This window comes from Carya illinoinensis, chromosome 10 (genome assembly GCF_018687715.1).
Source record: "Carya illinoinensis cultivar Pawnee chromosome 10, C.illinoinensisPawnee_v1, whole genome shotgun sequence".
Lineage (NCBI taxonomy): Eukaryota > Viridiplantae > Streptophyta > Magnoliopsida > Fagales > Juglandaceae > Carya > Carya illinoinensis.
In genome coordinates this window covers 1,424,272-1,445,794 of record NC_056761.1, presented here as the reverse complement: position 1 = coordinate 1,445,794, position 21,523 = coordinate 1,424,272, and the positions used below count along the sequence as shown (strand labels likewise).

The 21,523-nt window shown below is 31.1% G+C and overlaps 2 protein-coding genes across 2 annotated transcripts; one reads left to right on the top strand and one right to left on the bottom strand.

The window, feature by feature from the left end:
- Positions 1–2,732: 2,732 nt before the first annotated feature.
- Positions 2,733–4,748, bottom strand: LOC122279996 (probable aspartyl protease At4g16563). The gene has a single exon (XM_043090933.1). The coding sequence runs from the start codon at positions 4,731–4,733 to the stop codon at positions 3,210–3,212; it is 1,524 nt and encodes a 507-aa protein (XP_042946867.1). The 5' UTR covers positions 4,734–4,748; the 3' UTR covers positions 2,733–3,209.
- A 10,345-nt stretch (positions 4,749–15,093) lies between these two features.
- On the top strand, positions 15,094–19,024 carry LOC122279787 (cytokinin riboside 5'-monophosphate phosphoribohydrolase LOG7-like). The gene is made up of 7 exons (XM_043090616.1): positions 15,094–15,260; positions 16,222–16,319; positions 17,233–17,263; positions 17,641–17,740; positions 17,857–17,927; positions 18,357–18,500; positions 18,622–19,024. The coding sequence occupies exons 1-7, from the start codon at positions 15,153–15,155 to the stop codon at positions 18,721–18,723; spliced, it is 654 nt and encodes a 217-aa protein (XP_042946550.1). The 5' UTR covers positions 15,094–15,152; the 3' UTR covers positions 18,724–19,024.
- The last annotated feature ends 2,499 nt before the right edge of the window (positions 19,025–21,523 follow it).

The following is a 21,523-nucleotide window of genomic DNA, read 5'->3' as shown; positions in this document are numbered from 1 at the left end:
GAGGAGAACGTCCAACTTCTTGTTATGTCCGGTAAAGATGGGGAAAAGGAGTGACATTTTGAAAAAAAAAAAAAAAAAGGGCTATAAGTCATGACTATTTGTATCATTAACAATATTGGATACGGTTTCAAAGTCAATAATCATAAATTAAGAATAATTTATTTTACATCTTAAATTACAGCGATTTTTTAATTTGTAGCAAAAAAAACAAATGTCTCCATTTATATCCTGAACAAGATAAAGCGATGGTGGCCACCCCCCACAAGTCGAAGATCCAAGCCTCGAGTCTTTATCTCTTCTTTTAATAATAATAAAGAAAGAAAGAAATTGATAATAATAATAATAATTGATAATAATAATTTGCTTTATCTCTTCTTCTATTATTAGTTGATCCTACACACGGAATCAATTATTAATGCCAAGAAATGAGATAGGGAAGAGATAAGATAATAAATAGATAAATCAAAAGCAATTAACTCTGATACTCAAAAAAAAAAATACTTCACAAAATAAGTTAGACTCAATCACTTCAAGAAAATATACCTCTATATAAATAGAAGACTCCAAAAATCTATACATACGAAACTCCCCTACACATAGCACCTCCATCAGATTTCTCTTAAAGGGACGCATTGCCTACAACCTCTTGAAACCCTAGATTTCTCTATTGTACTAAGCAATATGCGAGATTATGAGAAATTATAAAATCATTTATCATAATAAATTTTTTCTCTAAACAATATGTGGACGTAAGCTTTTATATCTAACTGCATAAATTTATGTCTTTATTTATATTTAATTATTTTTTATTATTTTATAAATAAACTCAAAAGATATCGTATCAACGCGTGAATCACCATCGTAGGCTAGGAATAACTTCTTCCTTCCTCCCCACCTGTTATGCAAATTCAGACATTAACGCATTATCAAAGAAGATTAGAAACAAGACCACCGGCCAAATGCACCCGAACCCCACGCTACATATTTGAGATTGAAGTATAGTAGTACAGACGACTTTTCTCATCTAATAATGGGCTGTTAATAGAGATTCTAAATACTGTTCAAATTTAATTTAATGCACACATTTTCTTTCCTTCTTCTATATTCTTTCTATTTAAAAATAAAAATATTAAATTTATACAAACAAACAAATAAATTGACACATCTTCGTATAATACGTTAAATATATTTTATAATAAAAATAATTTTATAATTTAACTTATCATCAGTTTATGAGTTGAGAATATAAGACTGTAAATAAAATTTCTCTATTACTAAATATCACGACTCTCAACATTTTCTCCCCATGAACGAATCGCTCAGTTAATTAAGTAATCCCTTCTCTATCAAGGTTTCCTTTTTCCAACTTGAGAGACCAAATGCTGTTGGAAAGTCTAAAGATTCCACGTTATTCACACAGACTAATTATTTAATGTGAAAGTGGCTTCGACAGTTGCCGGATGAAGAAAAGATGGCTGTAAATTAAGCCCCTCACTCTGGAGTATTGAAGATGGCCCTCAGTGATATTATTGGTGGTTCCTAAGTCATCCTAAAAGATGCCAATGGGATAAGGTTTCACCCAGTAGTTGCAGTACTACTCCTTGATTATCAAGCTTTCTCGTCGGTGCGACCAAGATTAACATATGCTCATCGCATGATGATTCTATGCTTGTTGTAAGAAGACAAAACAGATGGAATAAGTTTCATTGTCTTAAGCATGAGAGAGACTACATTTAATAATAATAAAATAAAGACAATTATGAGATTATCAGAGAGTGATAATATTAAAGTTCCACAAATACATTCAAAGGCGTATTTGACACTATGGAGTTCGGACACTTCCAAGAAACACTAATGAATGCATTACTTGTGGAACGCACGTGTAAATAGTTAGAACCATGAGCTGTCTAATGTCTTTCATTCACTAAGAGCACTGGCATTAATTTTTCTATATGCATATTTAAAATTACATATTTTAAAAATTGATTTTGCATATCAAGAAACACTCCTATATTAAATTCTGCATCTTTGAACTAAATAATAATAAAATATTTTTATTTTTTTCTTAAAATACCAATTTCATACATCTAAATATTATTAATTTTATATATCATATGATTAGTTTTATCAATAAATATTAATATGTATTAAAAACACTTTGTATGATCAACTTAATACAAATTTCATATATCAAAATCATCTTAATACAAATTTTGCAAAGTTGAAATTTAAAAATAATATTTAGATAGTGAAAAGTGATTCTTCAAATTTAAAGAATTACTATTCATAACTATGCAAAAAGTTAAAGATGCATAAGTCAATGTAGAAGAATTTAAAGACATATTATTCAAATTTAAATATAAAAATAAAGATAAATAAGTCAATACTAATGCTCTAAAACATGTAGATAGATGGTCAAGTCTAACACTGTAGCCTCTCTTCTGCATATGGTTAAAGCTAGCACATAGCTTTGTCGTCCATAGGAACTCTAGAGTGATCGGAGACAAAGGGGCTCCAAAAAACTGCTTGCTCATTATGAAAGGACTTGGCAATTGTTTCTACCAAATTGTAACTGTTAACACGATTAATTCAATGGCAATAAACACCATGTCTCCTGGTTATGGTTGTGACTTTTCAAGTCATCATGGGCAAAGCGTAATTGAACTTGAATGGTCCAAGAGAATAATGGGTTTAAAGAGCTTACCTACAAAGATGAAGAAAACAGAACACACTGTAGCCAAAAAGTTGTGGTTAAGGATATCCACGCAAATGCATGAGAATTCACAGTATCTCCAAAGTCGAAAGCATCCAGCATCGATCTTTCTAAAATTCAATAATTGTTTGATAAAAATAATAATAATTACTTGGAACACTATGAGGATAGCCTGTAGTATTATTACACTTTGTATATATATAAATATATATATATATATTGGTCGTTACACTTCCATCTATTAATTATACCGTATACTCTAGGAAATTAAATGGGCAAATCTTAATTTCACTGACAATTCCGCCGCGAGCTTTTAACGCTTCACCGTAAATTCGCCGCCGCCGTCACCCTCACATTGTTTAAAATTCGCAGAGCATCGTGCACATGATACTGAACAGGCCCATCCAATAATGCAACTCCACCACTAATTTCTTTTTTGGAAGTACTTATCTTTGGAGCACTACTATTATTGTAGTTGTCCTATTGCTGCGCCAGCTCATTTCTTGCAACTTTGTTGCCGGAAGCCAAGCCTCTCACTTTCCAGATCGTATTCCACGTAGAAATTCTGCTGCTGAAAACTACCAAATATAATGGCCGGTCCGCTACTGGGGCCCGAACCGAGCACGTCGTCGGTGGTAATCGTCAGGCAGACGACGCTCGAATCACGAACAAACGCAAAATAATTCCCTAGGGGCAAGGTCAACTTCGCACCACCCTTAAATTGAAAGGTTAAATCCGGAATAACGATTTTCTTACCCCCAATATTGAAACACGGCCCTAAACCGGACTGGGCTTCGATGTCAACAGCTCTAGTATAGTTAGCCATCTGAGTTACAAACTCCTTCGCCACAGCGTCGAAGACCGGCCTTTCCATGAAGGTGAAGGTCGTTCCAGAGTCCACTATAGTCCCACCGTGACCGTCAGCCCCGGGCACCAGAAATTTGTACGGGATCTTCGCGGTCCTGTCGCCGACGATGACTTTACGAAGGGTTACGTAGTAGAATTCCCGGAATGCAGTGTCGTTGGAAACTGGGTTTTTGCGGAACGGCGTGTAGCTAAGGCCCGGGGTCTTGGTCGAACCGGACCCACCATACAAAACAAGGTCGCTGCTCTCCATGGTGTCGTCGAAGCGGCGGGACAGCAGACAGTAGGAGAATCTACTGAGACCCAATTGCGAGGGCAAAGATTCGGAACCACGGCCAAAACCGGCATTTCCAACGGGTATGCCGGTTGAGAAAATTGAGCACCCGACAAGAAAATCGGGGAAGGTTTTCTCCGGAAAATCCAGTGCCTCCGAAAGAAATAATCCGGCGGTTGACCCTAAACCGTATTGAATTACGTAAGGAGGGCAACTCTGTGAACAGTTTTGTGAAGCTGGACTGCAGTCTTGGCACCGAGACTGGACATCTGGGCCAAAATATGAGGCGCATTTGGGGTTTTGGCAACCCAGCAACTTTGAAGAAGATGATAGTCTTGGAATGAATTTGAGGATTTTGTCGACGCTGGGGGAAACGCAATTGGCGCAGAGATAGCGTGAGGTGCAGGGGAACCAGGTGAGGCTACTGCCTGTGTCCAAAACAAAAGGTATGGTTTGCGGTGGTGTACCAAAGCTGAGGGATATGGAATAGCCTCCATAGCCGTGTGGGAAGACTTGAATTTTGGGGAGGTGAGAAGGGGATTTCGGCCTCTTGAGATGGCTAGCTCTGATTAGAGAAGCAGAGGCAAGAGAATTGAGGGTCTTGATAGGATCTGAGTATGGGTGTTTGGTGAACAATGGAGAGATAGGGATGGTGATACCACTGGTTTTGGGAGTTATAGATGATGAAGATGAAGCAAATAAGCAAAGAGAGAAGACACAGACGAGAGAAAGAAGCGCCGAGGCCGCCGCTGTGGGCGAATGGGTTCTCATTTTTTTGGTTTCTCTGTTTGCTTGAAGGAGTGTGTCCGAGTATTTAGAATTGTGAGCTTTTTTAGGCTTATAAGCAGTTTTGGTTTTGGACAAATGATAAACAACCGTCATTTTTTAGAATAATTTATATAATTATATTTTAAACTTCAAATTTCTTTTATAAAATATTTTATGAAAATAACATTAATTTATAAAAATATTCTTATTTTAAAATATATATATATATTACAAAATATATTGCAATATGTTATGCATCATCACCATAAATTTGATAATTTTGTCTCTATCATTTACCTAAAGTGGAAAAGAGAAAGGCCAAGTGGCAACGGTCAGCATTCGGCATGAGAATCGAGTTCACAGCCACTGAAGAGGGTGTAGTTAACTGAAAGGGTGATGGTACGTTCTCCCCCCTTTGTTGCTTTTAAGTGCATTTTGGTATATTTTGAATTTTTTTTTTATTATCAAAAAAATTACACACAAATTTACTAATAGTAATTTTTTAATATTTAAAAAAAAAACAAAATACACTATAAGAAAATTTGAGGGGCAACTTGGGACAACTTAGTATTTTCCTAACTGAAAACATGCCCTTTTGCATGTAAAGAAGATTACATATATCATTACTTGTTTCTAAGATTCTTTCTTTCCCGAATATATCCTCTTCACTACGATAATCCAATGTTTATTTACTATTATGTGCTATTTTTATATTGATAGTTATATATATTATTCAAATTTTTATATGGAAGAAGAGAATGTCAGTCAAGTTTATAATTTTTAGGAAGTCAAAAAGAAAAATGGAATCGAGAGCAATTTCCACGTTGCTCTTAATTAGCTAAGTCCGTCGTTTCTCGAAAAACGAGAAGTATCTCAATCAAACATTCCAAGCAAATACAAACCCAATCACACATGCATCCATGTGATTGGTTGGATATTGCATGTTGGCCCATGGAAGAAGCATGTGAGATTGTGAGTGATGGTCGGGTGGAGACGGCTCCTGCCACCGAATGGCTGAATAACTGAATTAGTACGCGCTGCGGCTCTTGATGGACAACAATTAAGCAGCTTCCAAGGTGATAAAAGCTGAAGCGTAAATATTGTGCAGTTGTTAGAAAAATAAATAAATAAAATATATAATTTATTTTTAAAAAAATTAATTTTTTAATAATAGATTTTATTATTTTTTAAATTAATTATGCGTTGTTTATGCATTCTACGACTATATATAACATTACTTAATACATAAGTATTATGCAAGCTCTTTATAAAAAAATAGGTCCTATTATAAAAAAAGTGTAAAAAATTCATTATTTTTCCCGATTGAGCTAATTTTTTTTTATAAAAGACTTGTTACATTACATACTTATAATTACTCTTTTGTTTTATATGAAATAATCATTCGGAGCCAAATTTTGGAGAATGGTTTTTTTTTTTTTTTTAAGTCGTCTGAAATTTAATAATTTAAAATAAAATAGATATTATAACATTTATTATTGTTTTATAAATAGAATCAAGACTACCAACAATTGATCATTTTGAGGAAATGCTTTTTACTTTATAAAAAGTAAAAATCGAGAATACCAAAACTTCTGTTAGTAACATTTTTTGTATTATTAATAGTAAAAGCAAAAAAAATAATCTTTGATGAAGATTCAGAATCTTTTTATTTTTCTACAAATTATAATATTGCTTTAAATGAAAAAATAATAATTTATCTGAATTGCAAATAAATAATAAAAATAATAAATATTACAAGACCAATCTTTATTCTATTTAATATTGTAAAATTGAGATAAGAACTTAAGGAAAATACTATGCATCCCGCTAGCTCCAACTCTTGTTGGGAGCTATTGTTAACAAAAAAGAATTTATTTTTTTAATTTTTTTATTTAATGATTAAAAAAGTATTTTTAAATGATATAATAAATTTATTTTTATTTTTTAAAAATATTTAATAATGTTAAAAAATTACATCTAAAAAAATATAAAAAATCAAATTTTATAATAATAATAACGATTGCCCCCAGCAGGAGTTTGCGAGCGGTAATGATCCATAACTTAAGCGTGATGTTTTGCTGACGATGCGGCGCGAATGAGACCGTCAGAATGAGTTTGGGTTCTGTAATTCGGAGGAAGCTACACCGACACGTCAATATTGGGGGGGGGGCGCGTTCGTGTGTCATTGTCAGCGTTAGGGTCACGCTGATGAGTCACAAGTCAGGAGCGGTGAACGTCAGGAGTCAACTGCTCAAAAGTTGCAAGAGTCTAAAAATGATCACGTCCTCAATAGTCGGTAGTTGCAACAGAGGAAGCTAATGCTTTATAATACTCGACGGATTATCGGTAATGATCGACGTATCCAATTCCAATTGGGCAGTTCTAAGTGAGTGAGCTTTTAATGATGCACCCAAATACCATGGAAAATACTTTAATTATAAAGAATATATATATAAATAAATTTATAAATTGATGTGATTAATATAATATATAAGATTATAAAATTATTTTTATTATAACAATTTTGAATATCGTTGGGATGGATCACGATTCGGGACTCAGGAGGGTGGGGGTAGGGGAATACTTTCATTTGTTGTTATTAGGCTGGCTGGGATGGGATTGTCCATTTTCATGCTCGTGAGACATGGGCTTAGGGCTTTAGAATATTAATGTCTTCAAGATCGGAAAATAAAACTAGACAGAAGATGCGTTGGGAAAGTTGTAGGGAGGAAGATGGGCTCATTTATCAGACAGCCAACGTCGTTGAAACTGGGTTAATTTATCCTAAGCCCGTACGAAGCCTTTGGAGAATAGCATGAACGGTGACCACATGCTTAAATGCTGCCTTTCGTCCCCCCAACATTCAGTCCATATAGAAGCTTACGTTTTTTTTCTAAGGGGATAGAGAGATGAACAATTAGATCCCGGAAATCTCTAGTGAGAGAGACAAAAACTACAAACAATATTAAAAACACTGGAACTTAAGATTTTTTACATTCATCGTTAATATTTTCTCCGTGGTTCATGGGATTGAGCTCCAACTCTGACCAAAGTCTAAAGCCAACTTGAGCTCTAACTTCAACCCCCAATTGGAATAGATTCATATTCTTATCATGAGAGTTGTCGGAGTTAGGTCAGTCTAATGGGGCCATGTGCTACATCCAAACGTCCAAACACATGCACTATTCCAGCATCCAAAAACATGTCCAATCACATCTAAATAAAGATTAAGAAATTTCTCATTTAGATGCGTTGTATTGGCCACACAGACCCTCACATATTGTGTTGTTATTAATCTCAGTTCAACTACCATCTCCTCTTTTTTTTTTTTTTTCTCTCTCTCTATCTCTCTCTCTTTGATTACTTCTCCCGACAACAAAGGAAGGAAGGGGGAGAAACTCAAACTCTGTAGCCTAACCGTCATGACTTATAATATAGTTATATGATCTAGAGAGAGAGACATTGCCGTTTTAATTATTCTTGTGGGGACTCCAACACCTTTCATGGGCTTAACCAAAACTACACTAACCATTACGCTAGTCATTGTCTATTGTTTTAGTTGTAATGTAATATATGTACTATATTTATCGAAGTGACAGTTGGCAGTCTAAAGTTTTGTTGAATTCCAAACTTCACTATTTGCCAACTCTTTTGGAGTTGGAGTTGCTTGAGTTTTTGCCCACCCCTAATGGTTCACTCAAAATTTTCAATTGAGTTGATATAATTGGCCATCTAATCTTCTTGGACTGTGAATACAGACTTTAAATTATGGCCATGAAAAATAAAAAGATTATGGTCTAGAATTTTAAATAATTCAACGAGGATGGGCATTGGAATTATGATTGGAAGGTACAGCTTGATAGGTAGATCACATGTATCTAGCAAAAGGTTTAGAACTGTTCGGATATTTAGAATATTTTATAGAAGTTAAATAATTTAATTTAAGGTATTTTATGGAATTCGGGAAAGAAAATTTTAATTAAGGATATTATAAAGTTAACGAATTACTTTTTAAAAGTTAAAAGATTATTAAAATATTGTTGAGTTATTTTTTAATATTATTTTTATTTTAAAATTAAAAAATAGAATTATTTATTATATTTTGTGTGTGAATTTGAGAAAAGTTATAATTATTATATTAGATAAGATGGTTTGTGTAACCGGGCATTTTCCTTTATGTTTCGTGTGCTTTAGGGTCTATTTGGAGTTGTGGTAAGAGTATTAAAAGGTGATTAAATAGCATCAAAATCTATTTAATAGAAAAATTAGATTATTTTGGTGTTACATAATACATATTAAAGTACTTTTAATATTAAATAAGTTAAAAAGTATATTTATAATATGTTTTTCAAGATAATGCATAACGTAATTCTAATTTTAAAAAGATTGTCAATGTATAAAAATACTCTTATAATTTTCAGATAATTATAATTTTCAAATATTAAAGAATATAATTATAATATTTAAAATTCTAAATAATCGATTGCTATCTTAGAAAATAATTTTTTAATTTCTTTTCTAAAAAGACATATAGTGCTTAAAAATACTTTAAACATATAGTTAATAAACATTAAATAATTTTTAATAATAAAATTTATTATTTAAATTCTAAACTATATACTTTAAAATTATAAATTATATTTCTGACCGCAACATAAAATATGTACTTAAAATTATAAGTTGCAATTCTCACCGGAAACATGGATCTCCCAGTCATCAGTCGATTTCCAAAGGGATGGATCTATTTTGCCAAGATTAACTTTTGGACGAAGCCTTTGCCAACCCTTTCATTTATATTTCAAGATAATGTACTTTTTAAACTAGGACTTAAAATTAGATACTTTTAATTAGAACAATAGATACAAAAGAACAATTAGATACTTTTAAAATAGGACTTAAATACTTATAACAAATAAACATAAAATATGAATCTTGTAATATTTATAATTTTGTAGATAAATTATCCAATTGTCAAAAATATCATTAATTATTCAATAAATATTGTATATCATTTTATATATCTATATCTTATCATGAGCCTTAAAATTTAAATAATAGCTTGGTAAATATCTTAAAATATGTATGATATAATGATTTGTATTTATTTAAATATCAGTTTTAATTAACCCAATGTCTTAAATTGAAATTGATGTCTGTCATTCATTTTTATAATTACTTGATATTTATTCTAAAAAATACTTGATAATTGCTAAAATAAAACTTGATACTTGCGTGGACGTAAAGGCAACTATAGCAACTTTATCCACGAGAGGTTATCTCAAGTCTCAACATCAATTTTCTTTTCGAAATGATTGCCATAGCCCAACATTTTATCCTTCTCAAAAACAACGTTTTATCCTTCTCAAAAGCCACAATCACGTTTCATCTTAATTTATTTATAATTTTTATATAAAATATAAAAAATAATTTAAATTTTATAAATTTTAAAATTATAATATTAAAAAATACAAATTTTAATAATATTTTATTTAATTTTTAATTTTATTCTAAATTTTTTCATCTTAATTCACGTTTCAAATCTGCTGAATATAAATATGAGAAATGCTACACATTATTCTATATCACGTATTTTATATATTAAAATATTATTTTTTATTTATTTTATTTTATTTTATTCTGATTAAATTAATTAAATTATTTTATTTATTATTTATATATTATATATTTATTATAAAAAAAATTAAAATAAATATGAAATATAAAGTATGAAAATGATAAGAAGATATATAAATATCGAGGCAGAGACTGAGCACTTTGACACTGACAGAGAACCAATATATAATTGGACAGATAAGGTCACAGTTGTCCATTGAAATCCGTTCCCGCCCGTGCCGAGCAGCAACACCAAACACAATGTCTCTGTCTCCCTGCAATGTGGTCTCAATCCGTTCCTTGCCGGCGGCTTGTCGCACGTGTGTCATCTGCTACAACCTCACTTTTCCGCCATTTCTCTCTAGAGTACTGTTAAATATATGGATAAATTACGTAAAAATAATTTTATAAATTTATTTATTTTTATAATTTTTTAAATTTATTTTATAAGAAAAATAATTTTATTATTAATTTATAAAATTATTTTTATAGAACTTATTTATTTTAAAATATTTCTATCTTAAATGAACCACGTCATGGATAAATTCCCAACGGTTCCATTTCTGTCCCCGTCGTCCTGCCGTCGAAATACATGTTCCACCTCCCCTTGAACGATGAACGTCGTCGGCTAAAGAAGGCCGTCGGTCATGAAATAAACATAGAACTTTAAATTGAACAATTCTATTTATTTATTAGTGACGTGTATAACATATTTAATAAAATAGTTACGTTACATAATTTAGAGAAAATATTTTTTTTCATAATTTACTTAATTACATCTTGACATCTTGTTATATTTTTAATAACACTCTCTATCAATTATATTTGATTACAAATATTTTTTTCTTAAAAAAATCTAGCAATTATTTTTCACAATCCACGCATCATTTAAATATTAATTTCAATTTTATGCTTTAAACAAAATTGAGGGATGGTTTTTTTATTTTATAAACAAATTAAAAAGATATCAATATTCGTACAACATTTAAAAAGAGCCACAAATTATAATTCAAAATAATCAACGGTCAGTACTATATATACTTCATTGAAACAGTTCGACTTCTTTGAATTATGAGTCACGATTCAAGTTTAGGACCAGGTGTAACAAAGGCCTGATTTGGAGGTTAAAATCTATCGTTTCATTTTATTTTATTTTATTTTTTTTAAATATTTAAATATTATAAATATAAATATTTTTTATATCTAATTATCATCTAATTATTATAATTTTTTAAATTTATAAAAAAAATACAAAAAATAATTCAATTTTTTTAAACTTAAAATAAAAATTATATTCTAATAATATTTTTAACAATATTTTTATTTAAATTTTTCTTTCTTTTTTTTCAAAATTCCTCAAAACATCTAAACTCAAATATTTCATTGTTATTAATAAATTAGAACTACAGAAATAATCAAATAATAAGATATAGTTTTTACAAGGACCATTTAAATAAATGGCATAAGATGGGAACAAGTGTCACATACATCCCAATGATATTAATTCATCAACTGTAATCTTTAATGGCTAATTTAATGAGATCAACGTATGGATACGCCACTTCCTTATTGACTAATTTAATGGGATCCTAAATACGTGTAATCCTTAATGGATTTGCATTATTTCTTCTTATTATAAATGGTTTCTCAATGATTTTAAAATGAACCATATTTTGAAAAGATTAATATATAATATAATTAATTTTTTACTAAAATATTATAAAAAATAAAAACTTCCCTGTTTCTTAAATGATGCAAGATCTCATCACCATCTGTCCATATAAATGAACGGGTATTATCTAACCGGAAACACGTAACTAAGAAGATTGCATTCCATCGCAACTGACAACCTTTTGCTATTATTTCATTCCAGTACTGTTAACTGTAGTAGCATGGCGAGACGTAGATGATATGACGTTGACAGAAATGAAAAATATTCAATGTTCAGACGAATGGAGGAACGGAAATACCTCTTTCGCTGGGAAGAAATGACAATTGACAAGAGCGCATGTATCGGTCTTGTCCTTTCTACTTACACTTTTTCGTGCCAGATATCTACTATCTCTTACAAATTAGGTTGCCTTCACAAATCAACTCGAAAGGAAAGAACTAGAAGCTCAGCTCGCCTGTGGATCCCACCTCTACTGTCGGCAAAAGCTAGTTTTTCTACTATCAAATTAGCATGCTTTTAAATCGTGTCACTGTGTTGTAATTTAAAACGGAGGTGTTGGCCCATGCTTTGGAGCTACCACCGTTGTTGCAGCATCGCTTGCGACAGGTGATGCAATCACGTTAGAAAAATAAATATAGAAAATAAAGTTTGGTGGGCCATCCAACCAGTCAAAGGCGCATAACTCAAGCAAAAATGTAATGATTACTCTTCTCAGTCTGTCAGTCCAACTTCAAATACCGGATCAACCCCCAAAAGGGTACGATTTCCAGTTCCCAAGCCCAAAAAGGCCTTACCGTGAGTTTGGACGAGGTAGAATTTTTAGTTTTTTTATTTTTTTTTTATATCAATTCCCTTTTGGTGGAAATTACATTCAGGCGATAATTCATTCATTTATTTATTATTGTTGGATATTTTTATTTAAAACATCTGTACTTGTGCTGTGAAAACGTACGTGAACTCCTTAATTGGATCGTGAGATTTTGAAAATTTTATTGTACAACGCTAGGATGAGCATTAAATGTGTATATTAATATAAAAAATAATTTTTTTAAATATTCTTATTCATTAAAAATTATAAATTTATTAATAATTACTTTTTTAATCAAAATAAAAAAAGATGAGTGAATAAATTTATAGGATATATTTTGATAATCATATTATCATTTTCTTTTTTATTTTGACAAAAAATTTCTATAACGTTCAAAGTTTGTAGAGGTTGTTATTTTTAATGTATGCCAAAAAATGTTAGAAAAAATATATATTCAAGAAATTTTTTTTAAAAAATTCTCTTCATTATCCTCACATTACACATTACACATAATTTTTTTAATTTTTTTCTTATTAAATATGTGGTGTGTGAATGATAAATAAAATAATTTAATTAATTTTAAAAAAATTTATGATGTGTGATATATAAAAATGATAAATAACAAAACTCAATTTTTTATGACGTGTTTTTTGAGTTCTTGTTAAACAGTGTTATATATATTACTTGACATATTTTGTTATATACAAAGTCCAGCTGTATTAAAGACTACCCTAAACACTACCATTGATGGTAAGGATCGATGCATATAGATAATATTGTTCAAAGATGAATATTCTTTGACCGTGAGACTCATTTCAGCAACTTTGTCAAATTGTACATATTAAAACTTATTGTTGGTTTAATTTATGGTGAACACATTGCAACTTATCGTCGTTTATTATATATATATTACCCGATGAACGGTATATTTGACAGCGTAAAGTGCAGTCTCTCAGTATAAAATGAGGTCGTAAATCTTACATTATCCCCCTGCATGCATGTATAAAGAATATAAAAAAATAAAAAAAAAACTAACGAACGAGAGTTATAGAGTATGAGTTTTGCTATATACAAGTACAGTCGCGTATTAATCTGTGTATTAATATTGATTTATTCATACTTAAAATTTAAATTAACACTGTTTTTAATAAAATTTACTTTTTAATCAATTACATCCCATTAGTACACAAATTAGTACACAATTATGCTTGTAATTATATTTTTCCATAGAGTATTTGCATATCGGAGAGTTTCCTAGCTTTGAGATTATTATAAGTAAAGGAAAACCGTAAATCCCACACTCATATATATCTTATTACGTCGAGAGATGATATTTTTTATTAACTTTTAAACTTTTATTTATAAAACAAATAAGTTGAGAATGATAGTGAAATATTGAAAGCATAATTATCATGTTTTAGTAAATTAATCCCAAAATTGGTAATGTTTCAATCTTCAAGCTCTGAAGTGGCCCAAGTGGTTTGCGCGTGTGCTCTGCATGCTTGATAAGAAATCATTGTTGGGATAATATAAATTTTTGAGTAATTCTATACACCACCATTTCATTTGTATCATATTATATATGATATGATATTTTTATCATCATTTAATGATAAAAAAATATATAATAAATAATTATTTAATGGTAGTAAATGTGCCACATCTTATTTAATGAGATGCAAGTGGGATGATAGTATAATATATAAAATTTTCTTATTTATTATATGTAGTTAGTTTTACATACTCAACTAATATAATTGACTGCATTATTTTTTTAATATAAAATAAATATTTTAACCAATAACATTTATAAAATATATAAAAAAATATGTAAAAATAACCGTATATAACATAACAGTCGTTTGGACTCCGCAAAATATACATTTGGACTCATCCCTGATCAATGCGCGACTCCTGATCTTGTTATTCATGAGCTGCATGTACTTTATATTTCAACATATGGATTTGGAAACGTCAAATATTATTAGAATATAATTTTTGAAGATATAAAAAAATTGAATTTTTTATTTTATTTTATGTAAAAATTTTAAAAAATTATAATAATTAGATAATATAAGTTATGAAAACAAACCAGCCTAAGTAGAAAAATGAATTTATAAAATTAAAAGAAAAAAGACCTTACATCGCACACCTCTAAACATAGAGCATTAGAGCATCATGTCTTATAATCCTAACTTCTATATATAATATAAAGAAATAAATACACGCAAAGTGTATTATATTAAATTTACGTGGCCAAGGAGTTTAGTATTGAACGTGGCCGGCTTGAAGTATTTTTTTTGTTTTTTTATGTATTTAGAAGTGTCTATATATAATCACTTCCTTCTCGTTCTCAAGTCTCAACCCTCTTGTCCCTTGACAGGTCATTATCCCAGAATAGAGACGAGAGATCAGAGAAAGACCAGAGAGAGAGAGAGAGATGGAAGAGACAAAGTCGAGATTCAAGAGGATTTGTGTGTTCTGTGGGAGCAGTTCAGGGAAGAAAGCTAGTTACCAAGAAGCTGCTGTCGAACTTGGGAAGGAACTGGTAACGTTAAAGTCCGCTAGCTCCCCCAACCCACCCTCTCCCCCTAATGCTTTTGTCCGTCCCATCTTACCATTTTCATTCTCTCTTCTATGATACATCACATGGCGGGGGAGTTTATGACTATATGCATCTTCAACATATTTTGAATTTATATCCTTTTATGGCCCTTTTGTGTTTAAGAAGACATTCAAACATCGATTGGAAATGCCATTCCGGGTTTTTCTCTGACCTGATCTTACCTAATTGATTTTTCGCAAAAATTTGATTCAATGAGATGCGTCCCTTCTATGTGCGTTCTTTCATGAATTTGTCACCTTTCTTCCTCGACAGAAGGTCAATTTCATGTGAATTATCATCCCATTAATTTTATTTTAAATGTATTTCTCTGACTATATATTCAGTCTTTTCTCTGCATTCTTTCTCTCTTCTGAAGTCGGTGTGGTGGTGCTCTGCAACAAACAAGCTTACCAACGTGGGCTTATGATTGTTGAGAAATAAGGGAACGTTTAGGGTTTATGTTTGGCAAGAGAGAGAGAGAGACAGAGAGTGCTAGCTGTAACCTGCCCGTCAGTTGAGCAGCCTTCTTGCATGATCTCTTTCTGCAAATAATATAGTTTTTCAACTGGTCTTGTTAAAATAATATTAATTCTCCTGCTTTTTTCAGGGGGGAACCAAACGTGCTCCCTTGGTATCATGACTCTTTTAAACGCGTTCAAACATTGAGCACCTCCACAGGCTTCCATGACCAAACCTCCATGATTCTTGTTCATGGGGTCCCACGAAACATATTTATATATATATATCACTAAAGTAGGCTGTTTAGGGTTTTCATTCCCAGCAAGTCTTTGTATTATTATTGTTATCATCGTCGTCGTCATCTCATGGTTACTAAATTAATGTTAATTTTAATGAAGGGTTTTTGACTCGTGTTAATGGGTCTGGTTTTCGATGTGCTTTGCAGGTGGAGAGAAGGATTGATTTGGTCTATGGAGGTGGGAGCGTGGGATTGATGGGTCTTGTTTCTCAGGCTGTTCATGATGGTGGGCGTCATGTTGTAGGGTTTGTCTCTCTCTCTCTCTCTCTCTCTCTCTCGTTGGTCTTGATGTTCGAATATATATATCAAGTACAAGAACTAGGGATGGGTTCAAAAGACCGGCATCTCTTGTCACCCCATAATTGCTTTTCTTGGTTTTACATGAAATGGTCTGCTTTCTTTCTCTATTTCTTAAAACTAGTCAAGTTGTCCAAAATTTCTATGAATTGGGTACTCAACCCACTCAAAGGCAGACAACTTGGGATCAAATGCTGGACCGGATGAAAGGGACATGCATTTTTACGTTTTGTCCTCTGAACAGAAAGGTCATATTTTATGGACCGTGAACGTGGCTATAATAAATACAGTCTAATAAAAATATGCTCTTACTAATTTACAAATTACTTGCTAATTATATGGCCTACATGAGTACAATGTAAAAGTGCGTTTTTTTTTTTTTTACTAATATTCAGGAGGCTTTATGAGCTATCATTGGGATAAAGTTGTCTGTTTGGGTCCTTGTCTTTACCTAGTTAGAAAGAGATGAAAAAGCATGATGGCTAGAAAGTATGTGAACTTTTGAACATTGCTTTATCCCATTTTCTTTCTTTTTCCCGTCTTTTCAATGATGCAAGGCGCAGCTAGATACTTGTTTTTCAATGTTTCGTGGTGCCCATATTGGTGAAACTTTCAAGGCGATTAGTCATTACTTGCTCCTTTCTTCATAAAGGATGCCCATGAAGATTATTTTTCCAGCTTTTCAGTAGTGTCAGCTTTTCGATCAGTTTATTTTTCCTCTCAACACTAGATATTATTATGGCAACGTTTGTTTAAACAAAATTATAAGTAGTGGTACTATGAGGTCCACCAGAATATTATGCTGCGTAAGAAATTCATCATGTTGTTTGGAACTGATCCTTCTTATTGGGCTTTCGGCAGAGTCATTCCAAGGAGTCTAATGCCTAGAGAGGTACTTTCAGGAACTCCACCTGATCTCTTCGTTCATGCACAGTTTGTTTCTTCTTTTGATAGAAAATGAAAATTCTATATCATTTCTGGCAACAAAACTGAATTGCAAATAGCGCGTTTGGAAACGTATCAATTACCGTGCTTCTGTTTCTAAGTTCTCACTAACCAATCTTTGGAAAGACGTTGACGGGAAAAAATGGTCCTTGTAAGACAGCATTAATGATGTGTAATTACACATATTCAGCATAAATTATTTCACGGCAAAACGATTTTTAAAATTGTTAGTCAATTATCAGATAATTAGTAGATGTGTAATACATTTAATGGGTTCAGCATTCTGAGTTAATAACATAATAACACAAGAAAGTAATGTTGCAGATAACTGGTGAGACGGTTGGTGAAGTGAGAGCTGTATCTGATATGCACCAGAGGAAAGCTGAAATGGCTCGTCAAGCCGATGCTTTCATTGCCCTCCCCGGTATGAGTCGGTCCTTTAATCAAAGTTTCAGCAGATTTGATTGAATTTTAGTTGCATGCATGCATGCATTTTCTGATTTAAAATACTCATCGTCTTTGCTTATTGAAAAATATCAGGTGGATATGGCACTCTAGAAGAACTGCTCGAAGTCATTACGTGGGCTCAACTTGGAATTCACCGCAAACCCGTAAGATAGAAATCTTCTTCTCCTCCTTTTCTTTTGCCATATTAATTGATGAAATTCTTCAGAAACAATTGGCAAAAAATAGAAAAAAGAAAAAACAGCTTTAAAAAGAAGAAAGAAGAATCAATGCATGTGCCATGTGGTACTTAATTCTGATTCACATGGAAAGATAGCATAAGATTATCCATTTTAAAAAAATAGTAATAATGTCAAATAATTTATAGGCTTGATTGGGGGGGAGAATCTCCGTTTGACTGGGAGAAAGGTTCTCAGTTCCATCTCATCTATACGCAATGAGAAGGATAAAATACTAAATAATTAAAGATTAAAAGCGTTGTTAATCAAAAGTTGTTTGCCAAAAACATATATTAATTAGATGTTTCGACTTGGATACTGTAATCTATTAAAATTAATTCGGTCATAATTTTGCAGGTGGGGCTCTTGAATGTTGATGGGTATTATAATTCCTTGTTGTCTTTCATCGATAAGGCCGTTGATGAAGGCTTTATTTCACCAATTGCCCGTCGCATTATCGTCTCTGCACCAACAGCCAACCAATTGTTCAGACAGCTCGAGGTTAATATCTATGCATGGCGTGTCTTCTGATCATTTATATTATAATTCGAATGTTTCAAATATTTCTACTTGATATTCATTAATGTTTTCTTGGTTTCCTCTTTTTGGTTTGTTGTATTAGGAATATGTTCCGGAGTACGATGAGATAACATCGAAGCTGGATTGGGAAGAAGAGGTAGACAGACTAAATTATGTGCCAGAATCAGGTGGGGTTGCTACGTGATCTGTTTGCATGAATCATGCATGCATAGAACTTACGAAAGGCTTCTTTTTTGGGTCTGCAAGCTAGTCAGTATATAGTTTTATACGGTTCTCCACCGTAATTCTAAAGCAAACAACTGCTCTTAGGTCTTTTCTTTCATTTTGGAGCTGGACCAGCATGGTGTCAGCTTAGTTTCTGATCATGTATACGTGTCTGAAGGGAAAAAGAAAAGTTTTGTACCTAATCCTTTGTGATACTGGAAGAATCAAATCTAGCCTTTATGCTTCCTATATATCTCGTGTATTAATCCGTGGTTGTGCTTTTTTTCCGTCAACTTTCTTCACTCTAATTTATTATATTGATCTCTTAATGAGAGATGTTACTTAGTGTTACTTTTATTTACTCTTTATTAATGTGATTGATAAAGGCATCTCTTAATGAGAGAGTTTTTTTTTTTTTGCTTAATTTGTCGATGTGATTAGCAATGGTGAAAGCAGAAATTTTCTTTAGGAGGGGCCGACTTTTTAACCGAATGACACATTTATGTAAAATAAAAAATAGATTAAAAATCATAAAAATATAACTATATATAAACTTATCTCAGTATTTGTTAAATATATATATAGAAATAAAATAATAAAAACACAATTTAATATATATTTTCGATTTTTGACAATAATTTTTATGAAATAATATTAATTCATTATTATTTTTGTAATGAAATATTCAGTATTTATTTTTGTGAATATTATCAAATGATTTTTTTGAATGTTATTTTTCATTCTAGTATATAAATTAATTTATCAAGTGTCATATAAAATTTAAATATTTTCATGTCCCATTAAATATTTAATGTTATAATTGAAATCTTAATAAATTTATTCTTACTCAATGAAATCTAGAGGATATAACTTTTCATCTATTTTTCATATAAATCATTGATTTTAAATTATTTTTCTTGTATTTTCATATTAAAAAGTCTAATATTGTTTAACAATAAACTTTGGTATCAATATTAATAAGTTTATTGTTTTTCCTAAACTTAATTTTAATTTAATTTTGGTGTGGACACATCCCTAAAAATAGATAGTATATAGAAATTATACAAAATTTTAAGACTATAGGAAGAAAATTGGAAAGGAGCATTTCTAAGTATATTGAAATGGTAAAGATTATAATTTTTTTTAGAGTATTTTTTATATTTATAAAAGTATAAATAAAACATAGGAGATATTTTAAATTTTGAAAAAACTTTGGGGGCCCATAGCCTCTACCAAGGTATACTTAGGTTCGCCACTGGTGATTAGTCAAAACAGTTATTTTATATTAAAAAAATGATTGTATCAATTACATTTATAATTAAAAGTGCATAAAGGAATACACAAAAGTAATTGCACATAAAATTTTTTAATTAGAAATATTTTATAGAGATCGAGGACTCTCAATAGATTCTTCATCTTAACTTTTAAAATACATTACTAAAATTTTATTTTTTTATTTTACAAATTGATTTTCACAATATACTATATATTAGTTTATCTATTTTTTTTTCATATCATTTAAATATTATACTTTTTAATACTTTTCCTCCAATAGAAAATCAACAATAAGAGATATTAATTAAAATGTTTACAATGATGAATAGTTCTTCCACATCTAGTAAGTTTTTATAGCAAAATGTAAAATAAAAAAATGGAATTCACGATCTATAGGGCACTTTTGAAAGAATTTTTTTTATATTTTAAAGAAAATTATATTATAGAGCATCTATTGGAAGTGCTTTGTATCTTTTATTTATTAGTAAACATATATGAACATAAATGTCGTTCATCTACCATCAATTAATGATTATTTGCAATATATGTCAAAGCTTGGATGGCCTACGTTTATATTCAAGACAGGCTCTAATTAATTATTATATGAGGATATTATGTTGAGCAAGTACTGTTCACACCCATGCAAAGCAGCTTTTGCATCGATCGGAAACTTGTTCCAAATGTAATCGGAATGTATCCACATCAATTCTCTCATATCTGGGGGCATTTGAATGAAAATCAATGTGTTCTGGTTCTATAATTTGGTGAACTTCTGGATCTGATCATGACAAAAGATATTATATGGGGCTAGGGTTGGGGTCGAGGTTTCCAGCAGACATGCATACTGGGGCTGCCTGTTAACCATGTAGGCTTAATTGATCTATGTCATCAATTCAGAGAAAAAGAGGGAAGAACATGTCTGGACAGAAGAATTCAAGATGTCTACATGATTAATTGCAACATCATTGTGGAGAGCTTCTGAAACTTTTGTCTAGCAATCATGATCAAAAGAGGTGTTATAATTTTTTTTAATAAATACAAGGAGATCTCAGACATTTAATAAATCCTCATTCTTATAAAAAGAGATCTTATTAAAAATTCTCACTACAATGTAAATATAACATATTACATTTTAAGATTCATTTTATAACTAAACGATTATGGTAATAATAATTATTAAATGTGTTTTAACACCCAACATTTTGGGGATTGTTGATTGCCTACTTACAAGTCAATGGCTTAAGGTGGAGAATACATGTGAGGCACATGATAATTTTTAAATGTACATTTTACTTACTGAATTTCTAAGCATTTGTTAATATCCAATTGCATTTGGTTACGTAGATCGATCGATATGATGCAATCCATTAAAAGATCCGCAGCAGTCAGCCAACATGTCAAGAAATCTTAGGGTCTTGGTTTTTATTAGAGAAAAAAATACAAAAAAAGAGGGAACATTCCAACAACCGGATCATATATCATACATGCCGCTGTAACCTACAAGA